The sequence below is a fragment of the Pavona decussata genome, unplaced genomic scaffold, assembly GCF_977016875.1.
Source record: "Pavona decussata unplaced genomic scaffold, jaPavDecu1.1 SCAFFOLD_134, whole genome shotgun sequence".
NCBI classification, from domain to species: domain Eukaryota; kingdom Metazoa; phylum Cnidaria; class Anthozoa; order Scleractinia; family Agariciidae; genus Pavona; species Pavona decussata.
Genome location: NW_028145547.1, coordinates 3,566,604 through 3,577,396, shown reverse-complemented (window position 1 = coordinate 3,577,396; position 10,793 = coordinate 3,566,604). Strand labels below are relative to the sequence as shown.

The following is a 10,793-nucleotide window of genomic DNA, read 5'->3' as shown; positions in this document are numbered from 1 at the left end:
AAAAATTAATTACCTATTATTCTGTGGCTGAAAAAGCAATCTAAAAATGACTTTTTGGACAGGTTTACCTAACACTTGTTTTCACAGGTTTGGCGTGCCATACCGCTTTTTACTGTTTTAGTTATTTTCTTTTTTTATTTTATTATTCTTATTATTTATTTATTTATTTATTTATTTTTTTTCCGAAGCCGCACAATCTGTTTAAACTTGAGTTTGCTGATAAAGACCAAGAGATGTTGTTTTTATAACCGCTTCCTTTCCCTCCAGTCACAATGCTTTATAGGTACAAGGGTGTGGTCTAAAATGTTAAATGGAAACGAGCCTTAATGATGCATTTGTTGCACTTGTTCGGCTTTTGCTCAGGTACGGTTTATCACCTAAAACACGCCCAATAGTGGAAAAATGTCGTTGCCTTTGGTAGGCAGGCCGTTTTTCTCGTGCAGATAGAGAAGTTGCCAATACGGCAAATTGTTCCATTCAATCTCGCCAGGCCAACTGCAAGTCACGTGAAATCTGTCAGTCCCAAAAACGCCCTGAAGAAATTGCGTCAAATTTATAATTTTAGGTATTTAATTTAACGTTGTCGGTTTTTCAAATGACCCAAAATGAACGATCGATTCAGCGAGATTCCATCAGTTATGAACCTTCGCGCCACGAATGACCAATGCGAGAGCATTCGGATTCACAGCCTCGTTTTCAAACATCACCTTTAACATCATTTTCTGAAAATAATGTTAGTATGCTTTGGAGTTTTCAAAATATTGACCACTGTGGATGGAATATGAAATAAAGCATAATTATTCAACTCATACAGTCCCTACCCTGCTCAAATAGCAATCGACATACTAAAATTACTGCTTTACTTCCTTGACTGCACAACACTGATCGAGAATTCTGCTTTCTGAAGCCTTCAAAATTTTTCAGCCCAAGAATCGCCTCGTGTCTGAAATTATGGGATATCGTTGGAGGGGGCTCGGCGAATTGCCACAATGTTCGCTAAAACACCAAGTGCTTTGATGGGCTTTATGAAATTGAACGAACATTGTTGAAGGAAAATTTTGTAGACACACCCAGAGGCCAGTTTTTGCCTTAGACAACAACCTTTCGTCTTTTTTAACGTCCGGGCAAGCTTATTCTTATGTTGGAAATGCGTTTTAATGGTTCTTATCGTGGATGGTGGAAAAGTTCGCAAATCGCGTGTCGCCAATGCGTGTATCGAAGGCAAACAATGGCGAGAGTGGAACTTAAGCTGTTTCCCCGATTTTCAGGCGGAAATTTTCCATTCATGGCCCTGGTGTGTAATTTTCTGTATTTCTGCATGCGAATTTCACAGTGTAGTCGCTTTGTTTAGAAACAGTAGGACAAAATTGAGAAAAATTTTGCTTCCATAGGCGTCCAAGATGGCTCCTCTGGTCACGTGATTCAAGAGCAGCCGGAAGGTGACGTAGGGTGACAGGTAGGGAGAATATAATTACCCTTTCTGAAAAGTTCATCCGCGGCAACTTTAGCTTATGTCTAGGACATTGTTGGTCGTTGTTGTTTATGCAGTATTTTTTGGTTTCCAAATCTCAGTTTCAAATGACCGTTTTGTTCTGTTTTCTGTTCTCCAGTTCTCTGTCCATTATCTTTGATTTTCTGTTGTAGGCTGAAATATACTTCTCAAACATGATTAGTATGAGTATTTAGACAAGTTTGACTTAATTTGTTTTGATTAATACACTTTTATGGTGAATGCTGGCCTTTTAACTTGGCTTTTTTCACCTGATCAAAGACCTGTTTCTCGTTACTTTGTTTACTTTGATGCAAAATATTCGTTGATTTTGCAGGGTCTGGTGGCGCCAATTGTATTGTACCCCCTCTGGGGATAACGCTGCCGTGGCGCGAGGCAAAGTAAATCGTTCGATTCTGGAGAAAGGTGCAATGGATAATGCGTCTCCAGCTACAACGAACAACACAAGGATGGAGAAACGGATCGCTTTAGAATGCGGCAAACGAAAGCCAGACGAGGTAGAACTCCGACCATTTTGTGTTCTAAGGATGTCTTCTAAACATATATGAAGGCTTTAGTTCGATTATCGAGTTAAAAGCGTAGAAAAATCGATAAAATTTGTTGGTCGTCCTTCTCCATGTGCTTTTGTTGTTTTGCAGATTCGAGAGCTCATCTTGGACAATTGTTATTCCACCACGGTCGTTGGTCTTACAGATGAATTTGTCAACTTAGAGGTGCTGTCTTTGATCAAAGTCGGGTTGACAAATTTGAAAAATTTCCCTAATTTACCAAATCTAAGACGGGTAAGTGAGATTTTTTGGAGGCCGTCGATAATACTGGTGCTCCTCTTGCAGCCGGACCTGGTTTGAAGTTTAATGCATGTAGCTGCTTAGATTCACCTCTTCCTATTTCATCATTTTCAGCTGGAACTTGGCGAAAACAGGATCATGTCGGGTCTTCAGGCTCTTCAGGGATCACCAAAATTAGCACATTTGAGCCTGAGCAATAACAGAATAAAAGATCTCGAAACTTTAGAACCTTTGGTAAGTACAATCTGTCTGTCGTTTGTGATGAGGATGGGAAATTATGTGGGCCAACTTGTATAACCCTTTATACAATTTGGTCAAAAATTTAAATTAAAGCAGTTTTATCTTGCGGAGGTCAGTTATTCCCGATTAGCTCTAAAATGTTTTGTTTTCCCTCCACAGTCGAAACTACTAAATTTAAAAAGTTTGGATTTGCTAAACTGCGAGGTAACAACGATAGAAGGGTACAGAGCTGAAATATTCAAGATGATACCTTCCCTGAAATACCTCGACGGCTATGATAGGTGAGTGAGGAAACGAAGAAAGCGCAAATTACATGCAAGCTTTCGCTCTGTTCCTTTCGTTCAATTCCGCGTTTTGCTTCGCCCATTTCATGTGATACGGAGTTGACGATTTTTTTTTGCCTTGTTCTGTCGCCATTAGATATGGCAATGAAGCTGACGAAACGGATTCCTCAGCAGAAGAGGATGGCGAGGAAGGTAGGACTCAATTCTCTACTTTCTTACTTATTGTAAATTGAAGTGGTTGAAATTCAGTTAAGACAAATTGGAACTGCCCTTTCGTTTCCACAATACTGATGTTTTGAAGTATTTTCAATGTGCGAGATCATTTCAGATCTTTTGGCGCGTCGTGTTGTTTAAAATATGCAAGATCACAATAAAGAAGAATTGAATGAAAAAGCTTATTATAGCGTCTAGTTGAGCGATTTGAATGATTTTTCATCGAAAGGAAGGAAGATCTAGTCTTTGTTTTCAAATCATAGCATTTTTAGGCGGATTTTAATTCGTTTTTCGGCCGCATTTTATCGGGTGGAGGAATATCAAAAGCCATAAAAGCGGGTACCCCGCTCTGAAATGAAATTCCCGCGCATTTGGAGGTTCCAGAATATTTTAAGACTTTGTTTCGTTCGTTGTCTGACAGTGTTGGCTACGTTTTACGATTGTAAGCTTCACTATGTACCAAATTTAATTTAATGTTTCATGTGCTTCATGTCGAAATCAGGTCAAATTTCAACTGGTAAAGCCAAAGACCATTTTCTGATCCTATATGGATGGTTTAGTAATCCAAATATTGAATAAATTTTGTACTACCTTCGTTGTTGTTCGAGGTTTTTCAGATTTTTTTATGGCCTTTATTTATTTGCATCATTATTCAGTGACCTTAGTTACTTGAATAGTTGTGATGGTGTCGATGTGAATAAAATACTCTAAAATGTCACAAGGTTGTAAAAATAATATGGCAGCAAAGTTTGTTTCAATGAGAAATTTGAGAATTGTTTCGCTAATGATAGAGATGATTTGAAGTGGATGATAAATTACCAGCCTTGAATAAAAGTTAACCAAGCCTTTTACTTCTTGTAGTTCACTGTTAATTTTATTTGTAACACTTTGAATATCAGCCAAAGTCCTAAATGTGCATCATCATGCTGTTCACAGTCCTCCATTTCTAAACATCGTTCTCAAGTCTGATCAGTCATGAACAAATTGGTTCAAAGTTCCCCGGAAGGAGTGCTAAACTTCTTAGTGGCATGAACGGAGTGGGTGGCATTTTTTTTCTCACCCCCATCTCCTCAGTTGTTTTATATCCTGGTGTCCAGTCATAGTCGGTAATCTCTTGGGACTTTTGAAATGTCTGTGGCCTTTGAGTCTCTGGGTTTGTGTTTTATTTTTTTCTATATGTAGTCAGCTACTGAACAGATGTCAAGGCAAAGTCAAGTCAATACTGAGTTTGACTGTTCCATCCCCCTAAAATGGGTGTGATGCCTGTTAATTCAGGACTCTAGAATTTTTTTTTTTTTTTTTTTTTTTTTGGAATTTTATTTTTAATACTATGTAAAGTCAAGCAAACCACCAAACTTAAGCAGTGAACGTGACTTTGCTTGGCTGCTTTAAGCATGGCTAAACCAAGTTTTTCATACACTGTATACCAGGGTCCGAAATTGCGCTTTCCTGGTCGCCAATGCGACTAAAAATTTTGCACTGGCGACCAGAATTTCACAACTATTTCATGCCACGATCATTATACAAACAATAACTTTGATTTTCAGCCAAATCGATTAAAATAAAATTCAAAGCCGCCCGCCAATTGGTGACTTACTTTTTACCTTCGCTGATTTTGAAGTATAAAACCGATTTTTCTGTTGTTAATTAAATCTACCACAACATTTCACAGCTACGATCAGCGTGTTTGTATTTAATCTTATTCGTTAGCAGAAAAGTTGCCATTGTGGCCCCAAATGCGTTCTCTTCATTCTGATTCTTAGAAGAAAAATTGGCAACCAAAAAGTTTGGTTTGTGTTTTACTGCGAAGGAAAAATGTCATTGACACTTTTTGGCCACCACATTTTTCCATATGGCGACTGAAAAAAAATATTCAGTCGCCAGTTGGCGCCTGCCTAAAAAAGTTAATTTTGGATCCTGTATACAAAAGTTAACTGCTGCCCATGAAAACCATGTGCCCTACTGCGATAAACCTGCTTAGGACAGTGAATGTTTTTGGCTGGTGCAAGGCTCGAGACCAACAGTAGCCAACTAGCCACAGAGTGAGACTAGTAAAAATTCAACTTCAGCTAGTAAATTTTGCTCTTTCATTAACCATTTTGGCTGGTAAAAATTGGAAAGCACTGCAAGTTGAAAGTTATTTAATATGCAATTTGAGAGAAGAGAAACTATTAAAAACAAAGACTGTTAGCAGATTTCATAGACTTCACTGCTTCAATTAAAACAATAAGCTGAAACCGCTAAAAAGGAAGCAAGCGATTCACTTTTCCAAGTTTTTCTGTTGCTAAAGCCACAAATGGCAGAATCTGATTCTAGCCACTTGTGAACGAAAAGATTTTTTTTCCCCTTTTTTTTGGCTAGTAAAAAAATCGGACCTGTTACTAGCCACTGGGCAGGCGAGCTAAAAAGTTAGTCTTGAGTCCTGCTGGTGTATTGCAATAGGGTGGGTATTTGTTGAATTTACATTGTAAGTGGTGCTGAAGTGAAAGAAACAATGTTTTGGTTAATTTTTGACAGATGATGAAGGTGATGATGATGACGAGGGGGAAGAAGATGACGAGGATGAGGATGGTGAAGGTGACGACAATTTGTTTGGATTGTAACATGTTACCTGTCGTTTCGTTATTTAAAGTGCATTATGTTAAAAGATGTTGGTTTTTTCCCAATATACCTTACTCTCAATTTATTGTTTTAATTTTAGGGGAAGATGATGATGAAGATGATTTAGATGATGAGGAAGGTTCGAGCGGGGATGAGGATGACGAGGTTGTAGAGGGAGAAGGTATGTTTATAAGCTATGCATACATTTTGTTTGCTCTTCCTTGACTATGATAGCATTAAAACCGTTTTTGTTGTTGTTGTTGTTGTTGTTGTTGTTGTTCAGGTTGTGACTGTTTTGCAGCCTATCTAAAAAATATATATATATGTTTATCCCTCTCCCTCATAATCAAATGTGTGATATGGCTGGGTTCAGGTGAATGGGAGAGGAAACTTTCTTTTGGTGCTTGGAAATGCCACTGAAAGACTTTTGTACCTGTAAACAGGAATAACAGAAATATATTTTTTGTTCTATAAGTTGTGATGCTACAGATGGAAAATATTGGTAATCCTGAGAGTAAGGCAGGCACCTTAACAGCTTGCTAGTATGTTGGCAATCTATTTTTGCAAAGTTGGCAAGTACCAGCTTGAATGTTTCATTGCAAATTTTAGGCTCCAATATCAACATAGATATTCTCCTTACTGTTCTCTCTGTTTGTTATGATACTAGTTAAGAGAATCTACAGATCACTTCCTTTATTCTCATTACAATATCCCTAGTGGTCAAACATACAGGTAAGGAGAATTAAGCCGGTCAGAAGGGTTCAGTTTGCCAGGTGAAGTTATCATTTGCATTCAGTAGAACAAACAAAATAAACGAGGTTTCGTGGGACTCAAAAATTTTATTTACTTCTGTCTGTCTGCTATGTATTTGAGGTCTTTTATGTTGTTGTTTACAGAGGGTGATGAAGATGAAGACGAGGAGGAGGAAGAGGAGGAGGGTGAAGAGGAAGAGGAACCAGGTTTAGATTATTTGCAGAAAGAAAATCTGGAGGTCAGTATTTCTTCTTAATGCAGGGTTCTCATTAGAAGGCGGGACCCAGGTACCAGTACCAGGATACACAAGAGTCAGTACCTGCCTACTTTCAAACTGAACATAAAGAAATTCACTTCAAGTGTAATTTTCTGCCCAGTTACTCTCCTATAGGTGCCCCCCTACTTCAAAACTTAATGAAGCCCCTGCTAATGTAATTAGATCTCTTAAGACAGCAGTCTGTGAAGTCACTTAACCAGGATTGTAACTAAGATTTCCAACCGGTGAAATTTCGTGGATCTCAGAAGAAAATTGTAGCTGTGTTTTTCAGCCAGAAAAATCAAGAAAGGTCGAATCTCAGCCAGCCTTTATAATTTGAAGGGCTGAGAGGATCACTGTTCTATGTCAACTTTTAGGCCACTTTTAATTTTAACTCAAATTTGTCCTTATTTTTTGTATGTGGCTTTAAGTTTATTCCCTAAAACATTGCTCTTTAGATTGTCGAGACTAATCTTAATTATTGAAGCCAACTTCCCAAAGTAAAAGAAATCTGTTTTGGCCAGTACGTTTTGACTTTAACTAGCCAGTTCAGCTTGTGAAAATTGTAGTACCAGATTGAAACTGTAATATTCCTTAGTAGTATGTGTTCCTTAGTAGTTCTTCTTTCAATTGACCATTTCAAAGTGGGTTATTTTTCTTCTGAAAATAGGAAATTGGTGTCTTGAAAATTTAGTTTTGAAGAACACAGCCACCAGTTTTACTTAAATTTGATCCTTTGTGCAAAAGACAAAAGCCTTTCTTTCTTTGATTTGTATCTGCTCAACTGTATGCATACAGTAGTCGCACGTGCAAGTGTAAATTTTCAGCACACCATGGGCAATCGTTTTAACCACTGTGAAGCCAAACAAGTTCATTTTCATGTGATGTCACCTATGTTCAAAACCTGATCTGTTTGTTTTTATTCAGGATGAGGAAGAAGGCGAGGATTTTAATCCTGAGGATGAAGAAGAAGAGGAAGAAGAGGAGGAGGAAGAAGAGGAAGAAACAGAAGAACCTGACAGAAGAGGAGAGAAAAGAAAGCGAGAAGACGACGATGAAGATGACGATGATGACTGACACTAACTTTCATAGCAAGCATCATCACCTTACAGAAGAAGTGCTCTTTATATATACAGAGTTGTCTGCAAAGTTGGAGAGGTTCTTATTGTAAGCCTTCAGAAATGTTATTTTACGAGGCTTCTTAATAGAACTATCTCGTCAGGACCCAAGATGAACTGTCTTTCATCCCTGACTTTGAGTCAGCTCTTGTTTAGTAATAATATTACTAGGCTAGCTTACCAAATTGGTAATGTTATCATGATGTCCTTCTCTATTGTTATGTAACTTAATTTTTGTTCCTACTGTAGTCACAATATACCTGCCAGGTTTCTAACATCCTGTGGCGTCCATTTCACAGATACAAATACGGGAGTGGTAGCCCTTGAGAAAAAAACCTCAGCATTGTCTTTTTGCTTTTGTACAAATGATAAGCCAATGGTATTGTAACTTTACAGAGGCAAAATTTTACTTGGTACCGTAAAGTCCTGAATATAAGACTTGAGCATTCAAAGTGCCTATTTTCAGGGTGGTGGGTGCGGGAAGGTATTGTTGGAGGGAATTTTTCCTTTCAAAATTGGTTGGATCTGAGAATAAAAGCAGGTTGAAACAGTAAGCTAACATCTCAAAACAGATAACCCTTTTGTGTATGGGTTTACATTCAATAAGGGGAGAGGGGCTTGTTATTGGAAGAATTTGAGTGCCTGGGGCTTATCTGTTGGGGATGAGAGCCTTATAGTTGGAATTTTACGGTACGGCACTTGTCGTGGTTGGAGATTAAAAGAGAGCAGTAAATGTGAATTTGCACAGCTGCTGTACATTCTGAAAATACAAAGACTTTCATAGTGTTTCATCACAGCATTGTTAGTTTTCGAACAATGAAGGCAAGACTATCATAATGAGCTTTACAACATAGGAGTTGCTGGTCAATGTAATGACAGTGACAGGAAAATTCTACATTGTTGTAAGCTATGACAACTAATAGCAGAAATGGGGTATGTAGTATTTAGGTGGATGAAAACATGTCATTGTGCCAAAAATAATGCCATTCTAGCCAAAAAGTCGACTGGTCTGTTTTGCATGAAAGTCTTCATTATGTTTAATATCTTATGTTTGCACCATTAACTACAATAACATGGGAAGTGCAGTGTTGGCAGTTTTATTAATGGTTTATTTGTCATTACAAATGCTAATTTTACCTTTTATTATAAAAGCTGTCGTGTTCATTTGTTACGTGTACCAATGCTTCACACTAACAGATGTGCATACAAATATTGATAAGTAAACACTAGCAAACTTTCTGATGTATTTTGTGAAACATGACTGAAAGAATGTGGAATGTTGTTTTAACTTTAGGTTCAGCAAGTCTGAACTTTAATAACATCGTAAAATTAGCTTTTTGTGCTGATTGGACCATTCTTTGAGCAACTCTTGAAATGGCCATACTTCAAGCAAAGGTGTTGCATTGATATGGTTTCGATACGTGTCTCACACCTCCTTTCTCAGCCCAAGAGGCAGCAACCGTTTTGGTGAGCACCAAAAGTCAACCAAAGGGGATGGATGCCACTGGGAACTTGTGATTTATCTCCCATTTCATTGGACATCATGTATATAGGGTGACGTCACATTTTTATGCAGCTTGTTACATTGCCATTTGCGTGTTGCGTGACCATGAATAACACACACATAGTAGTCCGGATGTAACACACTTCTTGTGTCAAGAATTTATAACGTGTACATTTTTTTTCACATCCACTCTTGAAATCGTCTTCTGTAATAAATTGTTTTACTCTTCTGCTAGATTTGCCTTCAAACTGAAACAGCAAAAGCGGTTAATGTGGCTTTAAATTTTTCTACACCCTGTTAAATTTATTGCGTTCGAGTAAATCTGCAGTGTAGCTGTGTTCACAGTAATTGAACAGAAGACCTGCACCCTTCCAAAGCTCTATTTTCACTGGACCCTGATAAGCTGCAGCTGCATTATTTTTTAGGGTTAAGACCATTGTTTCGTTTGTTCGTTCTTTTGTCCCCTTGACCAATCATGTAAGACCTTTCAAATGTTGCTGGTCGCACCTTGCTGAAATGTCAACTGGGTAAGGGTGGGGTGATACTCAACCCAAGCGCCGATTATGCAGTGCAGCTCAAGACGGAGGTGGGGATCCTCCTTTATCACGGTAATTTAAAATTTTGATGTAGGTTTGATAACGAAAAAACATTGACACTTACAAAGAGCACCTTAAAATTAGTAAAATGCAAGAGTTTGAGTCTCGCCTTTTACAACAGCAAAGATATAGTTTCGTTAAGTCTGAAATTTTTGTATATGATTGGATGGAGACTGCAAGGTTTCGCCCGTTTCGTATTCAAACCCTAAAAAGATAAAATTTAATTCCTGAATTAACGTAATTATATCCGCTGTTCTAAATTTGGCCTCTTTACTAATTTTAACATACTTTCCAGCAGTGTCAATAGTTTTTCGTTTCTTGACCTGCATCAAAATTTTAAAGTAACGTGCTGACGCTGTCAAACCCTGACCTTTCTTCATCTCCCCTTCTATACTTCCTTGGAGACGCTCTTTTTGGCTCGTCACGCAATCTTTCTGCCCTAAAGATTGCGTGACGGGCCAAAGAGCACCTGCAAGGGAGGCCAGTCCCGCCCCGGCTAAGCCTGCGAACGCAGACGGATTTTCGGCTTTAGGTTTTATGTCACGCCGCCGAAAATACGCGGCGGAGAGAAGCGACAGCCGGAAATACGTCAGCGTTCGCAGGCTAGCCCCGGCTAAGGTGAGAAGAAGACGGTCATGTCTAAGCCAGGCCCTACGGCAGTCTTTGAAGCGTTTTTTCTGCCCCCCAACTGAGTGCTTGCCCTGGCACAGTTCTCCACGCAGTAGTTGTTTTGGAAGTCGACTGTCAGTCACACGGAAGGCGTGACGAAGCCCATCTGACTTGAGCCTGGCAAGTCAGACGACGGGAGTCTGAACTCGTCATCTGCGATGCCGTTCGTTTGAAGCCCGTTCGATTAAGTTCCTGGCTTTCTTTTGGCAACGTTATGGTCTTTCTCCCATTTATAAATTAATTTATCCTTTGCCGTCCTCG

The 10,793-nt window shown here is 38.7% G+C and overlaps 1 protein-coding gene and 1 long non-coding RNA gene across 2 annotated transcripts; one reads left to right on the top strand and one right to left on the bottom strand.

The window, feature by feature from the left end:
* Positions 1 to 1,050: 1,050 nt before the first annotated feature.
* Positions 1,051 to 9,501, top strand: LOC146467796 (acidic leucine-rich nuclear phosphoprotein 32 family member A-like). Its single transcript, XM_085125601.1, has 11 exons — positions 1,051 to 1,294; positions 1,392 to 1,456; positions 1,827 to 2,007; positions 2,149 to 2,292; positions 2,413 to 2,532; positions 2,698 to 2,819; positions 2,959 to 3,014; positions 5,553 to 5,612; positions 5,737 to 5,817; positions 6,533 to 6,627; positions 7,573 to 9,501. The coding sequence occupies exons 3-11, from the start codon at positions 1,921 to 1,923 to the stop codon at positions 7,720 to 7,722; spliced, it is 915 nt and encodes a 304-aa protein (XP_084981727.1). The 5' UTR covers positions 1,051 to 1,294; positions 1,392 to 1,456; positions 1,827 to 1,920; the 3' UTR covers positions 7,723 to 9,501.
* On the bottom strand, positions 4,350 to 5,546 carry LOC146467797 (uncharacterized). The gene is made up of 2 exons (XR_014867684.1): positions 5,160 to 5,546; positions 4,350 to 5,104 (listed from the first exon to the last, which is right to left on the bottom strand). It is a non-coding gene; the product is annotated as an uncharacterized LOC146467797 (long non-coding RNA).
* Positions 9,502 to 10,793: the final 1,292 nt, after the last annotated feature.

Coding starts and splice junctions, on each gene's coding strand:
- LOC146467796 (XM_085125601.1), top strand. CDS start 1,921: ATGGATAATGCGTCTCCAGCTACAACGAACAACACAAGGATGGAGAAA. Junction 2,293..2,412: donor ATTTACCAAATCTAAGACGG/GTAAGTGAGATT, acceptor CATCATTTTCAG/CTGGAACTTGGCGAAAACAG. Junction 3,015..5,552: donor AGAAGAGGATGGCGAGGAAG/GTAGGACTCAAT, acceptor AATTTTTGACAG/ATGATGAAGGTGATGATGAT.